This window comes from Pogoniulus pusillus, chromosome 31 (genome assembly GCF_015220805.1).
Source record: "Pogoniulus pusillus isolate bPogPus1 chromosome 31, bPogPus1.pri, whole genome shotgun sequence".
Taxonomy (NCBI): domain Eukaryota; kingdom Metazoa; phylum Chordata; class Aves; order Piciformes; family Lybiidae; genus Pogoniulus; species Pogoniulus pusillus.
In genome coordinates this window covers 1,711,889-1,727,777 of record NC_087294.1, presented here as the reverse complement: position 1 = coordinate 1,727,777, position 15,889 = coordinate 1,711,889, and the positions used below count along the sequence as shown (strand labels likewise).

Sequence of the window (15,889 nt, the reverse complement as noted above, 5' to 3'; positions counted from 1 at the left end):
TTGCAATTTCAAACTGGCACAAAAAAAGAATAGGATGTATTTTGTGTATAAAATAATTAGATGGTGATTGGAGCAGAAACTAGAACTGAATTCTTTATTCCTAGCAGATCAATACTGTAAATAGATGACACAGGGCACCTGTCACAAGTCTTCTTGACTTCACCTGAAGCCAGGCTATCTCTTGCCAAGTGATGGGTAGAGTTTGTGATCCCTTCTAACTTCAGGTTCATATTCCCCTAAACAAATGAGGGCCATCAGCAATGGCTGAACACTGGACTAGCGCATGAAACTAATATAAGTGTTCAAATCTTTGTCACCCTAGACCTTCCCTGACCCTTCAGCCGGTGGCCTGGCTGGCCAGATCCTGCCTGGCTCACAGCCTTCCTGTTCTTGTTCTAGCTCCTGCACAGACACTGCATGTATTGTTATCTTGCAAGTGGCCAGCCTCTGATCAGTGTGAGAAAAGCCAGATATCCTGTGGTTCTGGCAAGAGGCTCACAGGAGCAGGAGGTATACCAAAACTGGCATCTGACTGCATCATACAAAGTGTACTTCATTATCTTGAGAGTTACCTCCATGCCCTGTCATGGCAAGCAGGACTGCATAAAGACTCAAGGTTCATTTCTCACTTGGTATTGATTTTTAATTCAAGATCTGTTGTCTCATGGAGTTAAAGTTGGCTGGTGCCCAGTCAGTAGTGGTGTTACCCAGGGTTTGGTACTGGGGCCTGCCCTCTTTAATATCTTTACCAGTGGTCTGAATGAGGGAATTGAATGCACCCTCAGTAAGTTTGCAGATGCCACCAAGCTGAGTGGCTGTGCTAATTTGCTACAGGGTAGGGTAACTTTACAACAGGATCTGGACAGGTTTAAACTGATGGCTGAAGGCTAATTCTATGAAATTTAACAAGGCCAAGTTCCAGGTCCTCAACATGGGTCACAGTAACCCCATAATAAGCTACAAACCTGGGGATGTGCAGCTGGAAAGCTGCGTCTTGGAGAGAGACTTGGAGGTATCGGTTGATGGTTGACTGAACATGAGACAACAGTGGGCTCAGGTGGCCAAGAAGTCCAATGGTATCCTGGCTTGTATTAGAAACATTGTGGCCAGCAGGAACAGGAAGGTGATCATCCCCTTGTACTCAGCACTGGTGAGGGCCACACCTTGAGTTTTGTGTTCAGTTCTGGGTGCCTCACTGTAAGAAGGACCTTGAGGTGCTGGAGTGTGTCCAAAGAAGGGCAACAAGGCTTGTGAAGGGGCTGGAACACCTGACCTGTGAGGAACATGTGAGGGAGCTGGGGGTGTTCAGTTTGGAGAAGGGGAAGTCTTACCCCTCTCTACAAATGCCTGAAGGGAGGTTGGGATAGGAATGGGACCGCCTCTTCTCCTTGGTGGCAAGTGACAAGACTAGAGGAAATTGTTTCAAGCTGTGCCAGGGGAGGTTCAGGCTGCATATGATGAAATAACTTCTTCACTGAACAGGTTATCAAACATGGTCTGCCCAGGACAGTGATGAAGTCACTATCCCCAGAGGTTTTTAAGTGGTTTGTGGACCTGGGGCTTAGAACATGGTTTAGTGCTGACCTTTCGGTGCTGGGTTGAAGGCTGAACTGGGTGCATTCTGTGACTACAAATGCAGCCCACCGTGAGCAGATCATATTTTCAGCAGCCGTGGGATCCTTCCATCCAAGATCCTATGGCTGCTCAGCTCCCAGCAGCACTTCTCACTCTGCCAACTCCTACTAACGTTGGTTGGGCTGTAAAATAAATCCAGTTCTTCCACGAGGAGGAGCCCAGAGGTACGCTCCATCGCCAGACTCCACAAATCCTTCGGCTGCAGAGGAGCGCACGCAGTCAGGGCCAGGCACAGCCATTCATTCAAGCAAACGTAGATGGGGCGCCAGGCGGTGCTGGGACAGGTGTCACGTCACCCGCGTGGCGCCGGTGCCGGTGGCTGGTTTCGGAGGGCGCCGCCGGACCGCGCAGCTGCGCAGGGCGGGAGGCCAGGCCGCCGGGAGGCGCGAGCGGGAGCGCAGCCCCGAGCTCCGCCGAGCGACCGAGCCCCGCCCCGCCCCGCGCGGAGCGCGCGCCACCTCCCCGCCACTGGCCTGTGCCTGCCGGCCGAGGAGGGAAAAATCCGAGCCGCTTTGGCTCCGCCCGCGGCGCCGCGGATTGGCCCCCGCCTTCTGCTCGCCTCCCATTGGCTGCGCCGCCCCCGCCGGCCACTTCTGATTGGCCGCTGGGGTTTTGGATACCAAATTCAAAGTTTTTAAAAGTACCCTGCTGGTAGTGCCGCGCATTCACTGCCGGCGGCGGCCGCGGCGGCGCAGCTCTGCGGTGAGTGCGGGCGCTTCGCGGGAGCCCTGCAGCAAAGCTCAGTCGGCGCAGCGGGGCTTTGCGGTGAAGGTTCCTTAGTAGGAGCTCAGTGGGATGCAGTAGTGAGGGCTCTGCAGATGAGTTGTTTCAGGGCAGCAGGATGCTGTAGTGAGGGCTCCGTGGCCGGGACGGTGGGGGCCGGCATGCATGGTGTAGGGACTGAAAATACTGGTAGAGTTGCGGGAGGCGGCAGGAGTACTGGGGATGGGAACTCTCGGCGGCCGCCTAGCTCCGCCGCTCTCCCCAGCCTTGCCCCGTGGTTATCCCGCCGGCGGGATGGGATGGGAGTGGACACGGGCACATGGGCAGCCGCGGAGTGCCCGGGTCCCGCCACCGAACCGCGTGTGAGGCGCGCCCCGCTGCATATTGGTGGGGGGTAGGGTCCCAGCCGAGGTGGCTAGTACAGCTCCCGCCGGCGGGCAGCGGCTGGCGGGGAGGCGCCGTGCTATCTCCCGCCCGTAGGGCCACGCCGAGCATCCCCCCACGAAGTGCTCCCGGCCGCCTCGTCGCCACCATTTTTCGGGGCATCCTCTAACGTGGGGGAAAACTGAGACCGCGAAGACACAGGATGAGTTTCCTGGAGCCATGGGGCACGGCAGGGATAGGAACTGATCTGTCTGCCTCCGACCTGGGCCATATTGAGCGCGGGGCAGGAGTGGCTTGACAGCGCTGCGGGGTTCCTCGGCTGAGCCCACTCCTCCAGGAGATCGGAGCTGGCCCTGGAGCCCCTGAGCTCGGCGGGAGTACGTTTACGTTTTTCAACTCTGCAGCATTTCAGCCCAAAAACTCTTTCGCTCACTCGCGGCGCGCCAAACAACTGGGGAAGGAGGGAGGGAGGCTTGGCTGGGGGACCGTAGCTCTCCCTCAGCTCACACTGTGCAAAGCCATAAGCATATTTGCTCCTTTCTTCCACCAAATGTATGTACGAAGAAGAGACTTCTGCTCTGAGAGGTTCAAGAAACACATTTTTCTAATACTTTTTTCCAAAACTGCTGGATGTGCCTAAACCCTTTGAAATAGCTACTCAACCGAAAAGGGGACTTTATTTTTCTCACGAACTGCAATGCGTGTTGGACATTATTTTCCCCTTAGATTTAACGCAACAGAGATGGCTTCCTTCTCCCCTTCAGCCCTCACCCATCCCCCCGCAATTGTTAATATAGATAGCACCACACTTCGGGGGGAGGGGAAAGAAGCAGGGCAAGAAAAGCTCCCATTTCCCGACTATGTCTGTCGGCCTCCCACCCCCATAAAACCATGCTTGTCAGTAGCCTTTTATTTCACTTTGTTTAGGCAGTGGTGGGTTTCAATGTAGTTTACACAGACATACGAGCACTGAAGCTTTTTCTGTTCTGCTTGGCCACCTCCTTTAAAAACGCCAGATACCTGGCTACATCAGCAGCACTGCCTCTGGCCTTGGAAAGAAGCTTCTGGCTGCTGAGGAGTAGCTACACCACTTCAGGGGCTTGCAGTCACTCACGGAACTCTGCCACTGGTGTCCTTCACAGAGGCTCTAAGCATCCTGAGTATGTAGTTGATTTGGAGTAGGAACTGGAGGCGTTGGTGTGCTAAATGTAATCTGTATTAGTGGAATGGTGACAAAGTAAATCACCTAGTCTGTTTTCTTGCCCCAGCTATATGCAGCATAAAGCTCTATTGTCAAGAAAAAACTTACACTGATTTACTGTGTGGCTGTTTAAATCCTTCCACTAGCTGTCTGTGCTTTAGGCACTAGAGGCACGATGGTCTTAGAGGTCTTCCAACCATGGTGATTCTGTGAAAAGTGAGTTAACAAACTTACATTTCATGATGCAGAAGGAAGGCATGATCAGCTCTTTACAGGAAAAAGAATTTGTGATATGGTTTGTTTCTTGTTTCTTGCAGGATAGAAGCAAAATAATGAAATCAAATTTAAACAGTTCTTTCAAGATGAAACGTGATTTTGGTTGTGCGCCTCTTCGTGATGGGTGTGCACCACTGAAATCAGCCATGGAGAAAACAAGACTGGAAAAATCCTGCCACCTGAATTATGAGAAAGGCTTTTGTAAAAGCTGTGCTGAAGAGCATCAGAAAGTACTCCTTAATGACTCCTACCATGTAGCCACCAGAATTCTCGAAGGTGAAAGAAGACCTGTGCATAATAAAGAAAATAAACAAATAAACCAGAGACTGGATGAAGGTATCTATGAAATGGAGGCACTGGAAAACAGTAAATTTAATGAGGACAGTGGTTACTCCTCTATGTTAAGTAATCAATATGCAGATACAGTGGAGCATGAGGACAGTATACCCTTGGCTGGGAATCTCTGTGACACGCCAAAGCAATGCCTCATGAAGAATCAAAACCAAGCTCAGTTTTCAAAGAAGACTTTGTTGCCAGTAATCCATTATGAAGAAATGATTTGCTCAACTTTGAAAAAGAAGGGTAAAAAAAATCTGAAGTCTTGGACTGCAGTAGATAAAATTGTTTCCAGAGGAAAGGGTGAACTTTGTAATCTAATTGGAAAGAAAATGGGATTAGATAGAATAGATATTCTCTCTGAACTTTTCCAGAAGAACCTGAAGCATGTACTAGCAAACATTTTAAAGCATCTTGGTGAAATGGATTTAATAAAGTAAGTATCTTGATCACAGAATGTCAGGGGCTGGAAGGGACCTTGAGAGATCACCTAGTCCAACTGCCAGAGCAGGATCACCTATACCAGATCACACAAGTTTTGAATACCTCCAGAGAGGGAGACTCCACAACCCCCACTGGGCAGCCTGTTCCAGGGTTCTGTCACCCTCACAGTGACAAAAATCCTCCTCATGTTTGCATGAAACTTCCTATGCCTCAACTTCCACCCATTGCCTCTTGTCCTGTCATCAGGCATCACCCAGCAGAGCCTGGCTCTGCTCTTGGCACTCGCCCTTTGCAGCTCTGTGCTGGACTCTCTCAAGTAGTTCTATGGCCCCCTTGAACTGAGGGCCCCAAAACTGGACACAGTACTGCAGATGCAGCCTTACCAGGGCAGAGTAGTAGTACTTTCCATTGTATTAGGAAAGTGTAAAAAAAACCTACACTAATCAGATGTCTTAAGAACGTTTTAGGTATGGGGCCTCTGACACTTAACTACTGGTTAGGATTAGGTACTAATACACTAAAATGCGAAGCGTCAGTGTTTCCCTAGAAGGCAAATTAAATACCAGAACTGTGAACATCTATTATACATGAAATAAAAAGATTCCATTAGCTATTCCCACTATTAAATAAGCAGTTTTCCTCTTTCCTAGAAAGTAACCAATGTGTTTTTATTGTCATTGCAGTTTTGCCAGAGTCAGCACAACGTGGCAGAAGATTATACAAGAAGATAAAAGGATTTTCCAAAAGTATAGTAAAGCTGTTAAAAACCTTTCTGTAAGTCTCTGCCTCAGTTTGATATTTCAAGTCGAATCCAGCAGTATCTTTTAGGACTCTTCCCAACCCTAAGAGATTTCAGAAAAGTTTATTTGTTTTAAAACTTTGTCACTGCAGTGTCTTGATTTGTCCTGCTAGCATGTCCTCTTCAGGTATTGCTAGTCATAGCACTCTCATCACCCCAACATAGGAGAGTTGCCTATGAAGATGTTCTTAAGAGCTTACTTACATCCTGTGTTAGAGAAGGCAGGAAGGAAGGGTCAGTTACAGCATTGCCTGCTGATCAAGCCTTGGAGGCTCTCAGCAGATGCTTTCCTTGCTTCACTGTCCCCACTGATACAGAAGGCAAATTGCTCAGGTGATTGTCACACATTCTCTGCTTATGCCTTCTAGCAATAGTCTGAAGTGCAGTGTGTTGGTTACAGAAAACTGAAAGCTTTCCACTGCGAGCTGTTCCTGATGTCTGTATTGTGGCATATCAAATAGAAGATCCAATCCCAATATCATTATGCTAAGGCAAGATTCTTGTAAAACACTTGGTGGTGTGTTTCTTCTGTGAGAAAGTAAAAGGCAATGAAACAAGGCTGAGTTTGAATTTTATGTAGTGTTTTTTTTTCCTAGTCTGCTTGGACACCACTGAACGTCCATCTCAAAGTTAGGTTTCCTCCCTGGCTTTTGATTTGAGCCACAAACTTAGAAAACTGGTGGGAGGAGTTTACTTCTCAAATGAAACTGCAAGCATCTCTTGTTCACTATAAAGAACTAGGATGTTGCTTTGTGCTTTAAAACATTGCAATGGCACTGTTACTTGCTTTGCCCAAATATTTATGATGTATTAACCTGAAAGTAAGTCGAGTTTTGTAATAGAAGTTGGTTGCTTTTGATGGTCTGTATCAGATAAGTCTCTTCTCAAATTTTATTCTTGGTTTTGTTTTCATTAGAATGCCACTGAAGCATCAGAGAGTGTTGCAACAAGGGACTATGTTCTCTGCCGAGCTGCTTTAGCTTCCATTCAGAAAGCAATCCCACCTGTCAACTTGAACAAAAAAGGCACCAGATCCAAAGCATCCAAGAATCACAGCAGGCTCATGGAGTTTTCTGAGGTAACTGATTTCCATTCATCTTCAATTTCTTACATGTTGCCTATCACACCATCAGCTTGTAAATTGTATTTCTGAAAAGAGTATCTCTGATCTGAAGTGCTTGTAACTCTTTTTAATATGTCTGACAGATTCTGTTTATGGAGCCTATCTTAAGACTGTCAGAAACCAAGGGAGGATATTAATAGACTTGGATGTTCTACTTGATTTTTTTCCTCTTAGGTATTTAGGTGCCCTCAAAAAAAGCATAGTAGGTTGGGTTTTTTTTGTTTTGGTGCTGATCAGACATGAAAAAGTTTAGTAATTTTCTTTGTTTCCATGGGCTTGAATCACAGTTTTCCAGGTGAGCAGTCCAAATAAACCTGTCCATTTTGCATCAAGAGTGGGCTCTTTTTCATATGAAATAGAGAAAGGCAGAAGACTTAGTAGTTCTTATTTTTAAAATATGAAACAATATTTCTCTTCTTCATTTTTTGCCCTCTTCTAATTCATGATTTGACACTGAAATGACTTTTGAACTACCTATTTGTAATGTCTTGCGTTTGGAGTTGTTATCAACTGCCAATAGACTAAGCTTCCCTTCACCTTGTTATTTTTCTTAAGCCTCTGTTTTTTCTAAGCTCCAAGTGTAGGTAGAAGTCTACATTGTAAGTGTCTTATAAGACTTATTAAAATATTTATTGAGAGTCATTGTTGATAAGCAACAGATTTTTCTATAGGGAAAAGTTTCTTTTATAATCAAGTCCAAAAGTCTTACTCTGCAAATTGGTGCAGTAAGATATTATTTATCTGGGAAGTGAAGTCAAGCTGCTCTAATACTTCTGTATAGTATTTTGAGACATTAGGAAACTCAAAGTCAACTGTGTACCAAAGTAGCAGTCTGAATTGATTTTCCTTGATAAGCATGTCTGTGTCCATCTACATTTAGATTATGAAAACATTATGCTTGTAACAACTGCGTGGTATAAAATGTTCTGCAGGGCTATCATTTTCTAATACAAAGGTTTTTTAAATAGTTGTTTGTGTCAAAAATGAGTTCATTACAGATGAGTAGAAATGGCTTCAAGTTGGTGTCTTGTGTAGAATGCCCCACTGCTGAGATTGCTGGACACATGGCTCCCTTTTCAAAGATGCTAATGATTTAAATAAATAGAAAATTAATTTGAGTTATTATTGAAGTTAAGTAACCATCCTTGGATGAGGTTTGGAGGATTCAAGACAGCTGCTTTTCTTACTGCTTTGTATTTAGCTTGTTGTCTTGAATTTGAAACTTAAAGAATTTTAAATAGCTTGCCTTTGTTCCAGAGTACCTGCAGTTAGACTGATTGTTCCTCTCAAGTCTCCATCTGAACTTCGTACAACCAGAATTAGGCTACATTTGTAATTTCTCTTTCCAGTGTAGGAGAAATTTTGAGGTACTTTGTGGCACTTAGATACATCAGGGAATGTTTGATGTTTATGTTTACCCTCCTCACTTTTTTTTCCCTGTGCTTTTCTCCAACAGGCTGCCAAAACCTTGAAAAACACCGAAAGCCTTAAAATCTGCCATCGCTGTGGCTCCCCTGCAAAGTACGACTCCTTTCTACAAAGAGCAACGTGCAATCGTGAAGGTTGTGGATTTGACTTTTGCACCAAATGCATGTGCAGCTACCACAACTCCAGTGACTGTATGAGCAGCAAACCAGTGAAATCTAGCTCTCAGCTGGGGCCGCTTCCTGGGACTAAGAAAAGCAAAAAGAATCTACGGCGATTGTGATCCACCCATCCCAATATGTATTGTTCTATGTCTCATAAAAGTTGTGGGGGTTTTTAAGATGCAATACTGTTCACAAAGGAAACCAAACAAGGAAGTGCTTTCTGCTGTTCTTTTCTTTCCTAAAGGTTCATTTTATTATTCCTCTGTACTATTTAGTTGTGCCCAAGTTTCTAGGAACGGTCATAAATATCTATTAGAAAAGGTTTTTAAATCTATAAATGTAAAAGAAAGTTTGTAGTGAGTTCTAATATTCTTGTTACTGTCCTGACAAGTCTTCGGCTGTGTTCCAGTCTTCAAAACACCTCACAATAATGTTGCACAAACCAAAACAGTTTTTACAAGTAACCCTGGCAATTCTTGAATGCCTGAAGTGAGAAACTTGAACTGTGTTCTATGTAAATCTCTGCTGTTGTTCCAAAATCCTTTCAATTAATTTATAGTAACACTGTCAAGTGAGGTGAGGGAAGTCCCTTTTAATATAAAATGATGAGTCTAGGTTTTATTACTTTTTTTTCCACAAGGCTTTGTCTTAGTTTTATGATGTGAAAATTCATAATCCGTTTTGGTTTGTCTTATGTGAGTCTTTAACTGTTGCTCTTCCTTGATCTTTCCATTCAGAAACTGCAGACTTTCCTTGAATTGTGAGGATATTCTTTCCAGCTTAAAAAAATAGTATTGTGTCATGGCTATACTGCTAAAAAAAATACTTTGCCACTTTTATGGAAATCATAAGGTATTTTTTTAATATATGTATATATTTGTAAATACTACTTTTAAATATTATTCCTGTTTGTCTTGTAAATATAAAAATAAATTACTATTCACAAGTTGTTGGGCAAATCTAGACTTCCTTGCTATCATCTTAAAAAATTCCTTTTTGTGCTCAGTTTCCAAGTCTTATGTGCTTCTTAAAGATGTTGATTTAACAAAAAGGAAATCTGGTTTTGTGTAAAGCATATTAAATCCATTCCCATGCTAAGTTCCTGCAGCTTACCTAAAGGCTCTTGGTGGTAGTTGCCAATATTTTCTAGAACCAACATATTCAGTGGAAAATTGTCTGTAGGCAGAATTTATTGCAGAACTAACTCTGTTGGTAAAGGTTTTGTGATCCCACAGCGAAGAGGCAAACTCAAGAGAAGGACTGATCATTTTCTGGAAATGTCTGGGATTTCTTGTTTGGGTTTTGTTTTTTTTTTTCCCCTTCCTTAGGAAGATAAAAGACTGGGAAGGCAGCATTGTAGGTCCTGCTCCTTGAATTGGGATGATTGCAGTTACATATAATGCATGGCAGCTTTTCCCACACATGCTACTTTTCCATTTGTGATAGCAGTGGTAGAAACAGGTGAGTGCAGGACCTCTGTCTTCACTTCTGTGCAGCAAACTTGATCTCTTAACTTAAATGTAAGACTAAATAAGAGGCTGGCTGAGTTAAATCAACTTCTAATTCCATCTTTTGTCTGCATGAATATCCACTTCTGAATATGCACAAGATCTGAGAATGAAAGGCAGATAGATGTTTTTAATCCTGCTTATATGTTATTCTGGTAATTAGGCCATCTTGATCAAGCTGTCCTGCAGGCCAGGAGAAGAATGTTGATCACATGGTAAGTAACCTGAAAATACTGGATATTGGTATTTCCATTAAGAGATGGAAAAGACAATGGTCTAGGACTTGATATACATGCAACCACAGTGAGTGTTCCTAGACTGGGCTGAGCACAAATACTGCAAGCAAGAGCTTGTTACAGAATTTTTATCTGTCTAAAATTTCTGCATCTGGAAGAGTACAGATAATATGACTGGAGAGGGCTGCTGGTTTTGAGAAAAGTGCACAGGTGTCCACTGCTGTTGCAGACATCTTGAATCAGCATTTTTGTTTACCTTTCTAGGCTTGGAGCTCACTAAGGGGAACTATCCATTCTTTCAGTGTCTACACAGAAAGTGTGGAAAAGACCCTTGGTTTTGTTTGGTTCCTGTAGAAATTATTTTCATGCATAATTTTGAGGAAAATTCTGGTTACCTCCAGATAAGGAGGAGAAATTGGAGTACATGGTTTCTTCAGTGGTCACAACTGGAGATGAACATCACAGCACATCCATTTCTCAGTAATGAAATCCTGAGCGATACGAGGCAGCTACCTTCTACTCTGCGACATTGCTGGACAGGTCAGATGGCTTCTGACAAACCTTTGTCAAAGCTATCATGGGTCTGCTGCAAATTGTCACAGCTCTTTCTTTCCTCTTGCCCTGCCTTTTATGTCTTACTCTGATCCCCAGGTCCTTGACTAGCAGCTTCAGTGTGGATGATCAGAGTAGACATTTGTGACCCAAGTATCAGTTCCTGCACTTGTGTTACAACAACCCTATGCAATGCTACAGTTTTAAGGAAGAGTGGCTGCAAAGTTGCCCAGTGGAAAAGGACGTGGTGGTTTTGGTTGACAGCCATCTGAATATCAGCCAGCAATATGACAAAGTAACTAAGAAGGCCAACAGCATTCTGGCTTGTACCAGAAAGAGTGTGGCTAGCACCTCAAATACTGTGTTCAGTTTTGGGGCCCTTATAAGAATGACACGGAGGTGCTGAAAGGAGTCTGGCAAAGAGCAGCAAACCTGGTAGAGTCTAGAGAGCAAATTCCATGAGTAGCAGCTGAGGCAACTGGAGTTGTTCAGTCTGGAGGAGAGGAGGCTGAGGAGGGACTTTAGTACTCTGTGAAACTACCTGAAAGGAAGTTATAGCAAGGTGGTTGTTGATCTCTTCTCCAAAGAAAGAAGTGATGTGACAAGAAAAAAATGGCATCAGGTTGTACTGGGGGATCTTTACACCAGATAGTAGGAAAAATTTATTCACTAAATAGGTTGTCAAACATTGGAACAAGACTGCCCAGAGAAGTGGCTGAGATATGTAGGAGTATTCAAAAGATGGGTAGGTGTAGTACTTAGTGACATGGTTTAGCAGTGGACCTTGCTGTGCTAGATTAACAGTTGGACTCAAGGATCCTAAAGGTCTTTTCCAACCTAAATGAATCAGTGCTTCTGTTGCAGATGTGAGCAGGTGAGTGACATCTTAAGGACTGGTTATCAATGCTTGAAATGTTCTTACACAAAAGTTCTAAGGGTAACCTTGAAGATCTCTGTTGGCTACACAGCTATTTCTTCTTTTATGGTTATCTTGCCCAAAAGTTGAAACCTTGCCCAGCAGTACTGAGCACTGGACCCATATAAAACTATACATCTTACTGGAAGCCACATGTCTGTTTGTCTGCTCTTAAACAGCTTCACTGAACGATGTAAGGCAGAAAAAAAACTGGACAATCTGTATCCACCCAGGTGTGCTGACCTCTACTGAGTGAGAAAGCATCTCCTTACAGAAAGCATATAGAGGCCACTGGATGCCTGTACTAGCAGTGCCTCAAGCAGTGCTGAGCAGAGTGATTTACTTACCGGAGGTGGGAACAAAGCAGTAGATGCAGGCTGTTGTTAATGTTTGTTCTGAGCTTATCTTGAACTTGCCTCTGGTATGTAATCAGTGTGAGAGTGGTACCTAGAGAAAGACATATGCAGATGAGTTGTCCTCAACTACTACAGCTGTGTCCTCAAAACCACTTTCAGACTCAGTATTTGGCAGCCTCGGGGACGTTGCAGGAATGTGATAAGCTTCTTGCCCACTCTACATACACTTTTCAGACCTAAAGAGGGGTGATAAATACCAGCAGGCTGACAGGGTCCCCTGGCTGGTTGATGCAAGAGCACAAAGTTGTCCCAATTACTTGCTTATCTCTAGGTGTGGCTCTGCGTGCTGGGGAAGGGTGGGATGTTTCTCTGCTCTGCAAATCGCGGTGGCTCCCAGCTGTTCCCTCCAGCCTGGGCAGCTGTGGAGCCAATTCCTTAACTTCACAGCCTGCCCCTAGCTGGGAGGCAGGCAGCAGCAGGCGGTTAGGACTTCCTGAAATCAATACTTTGTGGCTGTCGAACTGCAGCAGAGAGGCAAGGAAAAATGTCATGTAATGATGGTTAAGCTGATTATATAATCACTTGTTAAAACAAGGATTAATTTGGGTACAATTATTAGTGTAATTTATTCTCCAGCAGCAGCCTTTATGCCTTGAGGACTGTGAGAGGAGGAATCAAAATAAACAAAACTCCTCTTCATCCATACCACAGCAAAGTGCCCTTGTGGCCAAGAAGTCCAATGGGATCCTGGGGTGTATTAGGAGGAGTGTGTCCAGCAGATCAAGGGAGGTTCTCCTTCCCCTCTACTCTGGAAGCTGCCTCAAGATCACCTGCCCTTGTTCTGGTGGGTGACTTTAACCTACCAGACATCTGCTGGGACTTAAACACTGCAGAGAAGAGGCAGCCTAGAAGGTTCCTAGAGTGTGTGGAGGACAACTTCTTATCCCAGCTGTTACGTGAGCCTACCAGGGGGGCAGCCCTGCTTGACCTGCTGCTCACAAATAGAGAGGGGCTGGTAGGGGATGTGGTGGTTGGAGGCTGCCTGGGGTCCAGTGACCATGAAATTAGAGAGTGTCCAATGCATGGAGAAACCAGGAGGGCATCAACAGAACCTCCACACTGGACTGCCCAAGGGCAGACTGCAGCCTATTTAAGGAACTAATTCAGAAACTTCCTTGGGAAAAAGCCCTTGGAAACAGAGGGGTCCAGGCAGGTTGGAGCTGCTTCAAGAGAGAACTCCTGCAGGCACAGGAGCAGCTGTGCCATTGAGCCGGCAGAGGAGCCGAGGAGGGAGGCAGCCAGGCTGGATGGGCAGGGAGCTGCTGAAGGAATTAAAGATTAAAAAGAGAGTGTATCACCTTTGGAAAAGAGGGGAGGTGTCCCAGGAGAAGTTCAAGGAAGTTGCTAGGTCTTGTAGAGGAAAAATTAGAGAGGCAAAAGCCCACTTGGAGCTCAGGCTGGCCACGGCTGCCAAGGAAAATAAAAAGTGTTTCTTTAAATATCTGAATGGCAGAGAAGGGCCAAGGACAACCTCCAGTCCTTGTTAGATGGAGAGGGGAACATAGTGACAAAGGATGAGGAAAAGGCAGAGGTGCTTAACACCTTCTTTGCCTCAATCTTCACTAGTGGGACAGGTTGTCTCCAGCACAGCTGGACTCCTGAAGTGGTGGATGGAGGCAGGGACCAGTACAGTCCCCCTCTAATCCATGAGGAAGCAGTAAGGGACCTGCTGCGTCATTTGGATCCTCATAAGTCCATGGGACCGGATGGGATCCACCCTAGGGTGCTGAGAGAGCTGGCAGCTGAGCTGGCCAAGCCACTCTCCATCATTTATCAGCAGTCCTGGCTCACTGGAGAGGTCCCCAAAGACTGGAAGCTGCCAATGTGATCCCATTCACAGGAAGGGTCGTAAGGAGGAGCCAGAAAACTACAGACTTGTGAGCCTGACCACAGTGCCAGGCAAGGGCATGGAACAGGTCATCTTGGGTGCCATCACACAGCACCTGCAGGGTGGCCAAGGGATCAGGCCCAGCCAGCATGGGTTTAGGAAGGGCAGGTCCTGCCTCACCAACCTGATCTCCTTTTATGATCAGGTTCCTGCCTGGTGAATGTGGGGGAGGCTGTGGATGTAGTCTACTTGGACTTCAGCAAAGCCTTTGACACTGTCTGCCACAAGAAGCTCCTAGCCAAGCTGGCAGCTCATGGTTAGGACAGATTCACTCTGTGCTGGATCAAGAACTGGCTGGATGGCAGAGCTCAGAGAGTGGTGGTGAATGGTGCCACATCCATTTGGCAGCTGGCACTGGTGGTGTGCCCCAGGGATCAGTGCTGGGCACAGTCCTGTTCAATATCTTCACCGATGGTCTGGACGAGGGCATTGAGTCCAGCATCAGTAAGTTTGCAGCTGATGCCAAGCTAGGAGCAGGTGTGGATCTGTTGGAGGGTAGGAGAGCCCTGCAGAGGGACCTGGACAGGCTGGATGGGTGGGCAGAGGCCAATGGGATGAGATTTAACAAGGCCAAGTGCAGGGTTCTGCACTTTGACCACAACAACCCCAAGCAGTGCTATAGGCTGGGGACTGAGTGGCTGGAGAGCAGCCAGGAGGAAAGGGACCTGGGGGTGCTGATAGAGAGTAGCTGAAGATGAGGCAGCAGTGTGCCCAGGTGGCCAAGAGAGCCAATGGCATCCTGGGCTGCATCAGGAACAGTGTGGCCAGCAGGACAAGGGAGGTTATTCTTCCCCTGTACTCAGCACTGGTCAGGCCACACCTTGAGTGCTGTGTCCAGTTCTGGGCCCCTCAATTCAAGAAACATGTTGAGGTGCTGGAAGGTGTCCAGAGAAGGGCAACAAAGCTGGTGAGGGGCCTGGAGCACAAATCCTATGAGGAGAGGCTGAGGGAGCCGGGGAGAACAGGTGGTTCTAGGGTGACCTCATTGCTGTCTACAACTACCTGAAGGGAGGCTGTAGCCAGGTGGGGTTGGTCTCTTCTGCCAGGCAACCAGCAACAGAACAAGGGGACACAGTCTCAGGTTGTGCCGGAGTAGGTCTAGGCTGGATGTTAGGAGGAAGTTGTTGGCAGAGAGAGTGATTGGCATTGGAATGGGCTGCCCAGGGAGGTGGTGGAGGCACCATCCCTGGAGGTGTTCAAGAGAAGCCTGGGTGAGGCATTTAGTGCTATGGTCTGGTTGACTGTCTAGGGCTGGGTGCTAGGTTGGCCTGGATGATCTTGGAGGTCTCTTCTAACCTGATTGATTCTATGATTCTATACTCTGCCCTGCTGAGACCTCATCTTGAATACTGTGTTCAGTTTTGGGGCTCCACAGTTTCAGGGGGACAAGGATGTGCTGGGAGGGTCCAGCAGATGGCTATGAGGATGACTGGGGGACTGGAGGGCATGGCTGATGAGGAGAGGCTGAGGGACCTGGAGCTGCTTAGTCTGGAGAAGAGAAGACAGAGAGGGGATTTGATAAATGTATCTGAGTTTCTGAAGGCTGCCAGGAGGGGGACAGGCTCTGCTCACTGCTCCCTGGGATAGGACAAGGAGCAATGGGTGTAAGCTGAAGCAAAATAGGTTCTGTCTCAACACAAGGGGAAACTTCTTTACTGTAAGGTTCCCAGAGCACTGGCACAGGCTGCCCAGAGAGGTTGTGGAGTCTCCTTCTCTGGAGCCTTCCAAGACCTGTCTGGATGTGTTCCTGTGTGCTCTGTGTTAGATAGGATTGTCCTGCTCCAGCAGGGTGGTTGGACTCGATGGTCTCCTTGGGTCCCTTCCAACCCCTAACACCCTGTGAGTTGTGATCCTGTGATCTTA

The 15,889-nt window shown here is 46.2% G+C and overlaps 1 protein-coding gene across 1 annotated transcript; it reads left to right on the top strand.

Moving 5' to 3' along the window:
• Positions 1–2,270: 2,270 nt before the first annotated feature.
• On the top strand, positions 2,271–9,458 carry FBXO5 (F-box protein 5). Its single transcript, XM_064169144.1, has 5 exons — positions 2,271–2,337; positions 4,261–4,991; positions 5,683–5,773; positions 6,715–6,876; positions 8,378–9,458. Exons 2-5 carry the CDS (start codon positions 4,276–4,278, stop codon positions 8,627–8,629), a joined length of 1,221 nt encoding a protein of 406 aa, XP_064025214.1. The 5' UTR covers positions 2,271–2,337; positions 4,261–4,275; the 3' UTR covers positions 8,630–9,458.
• The last annotated feature ends 6,431 nt before the right edge of the window (positions 9,459–15,889 follow it).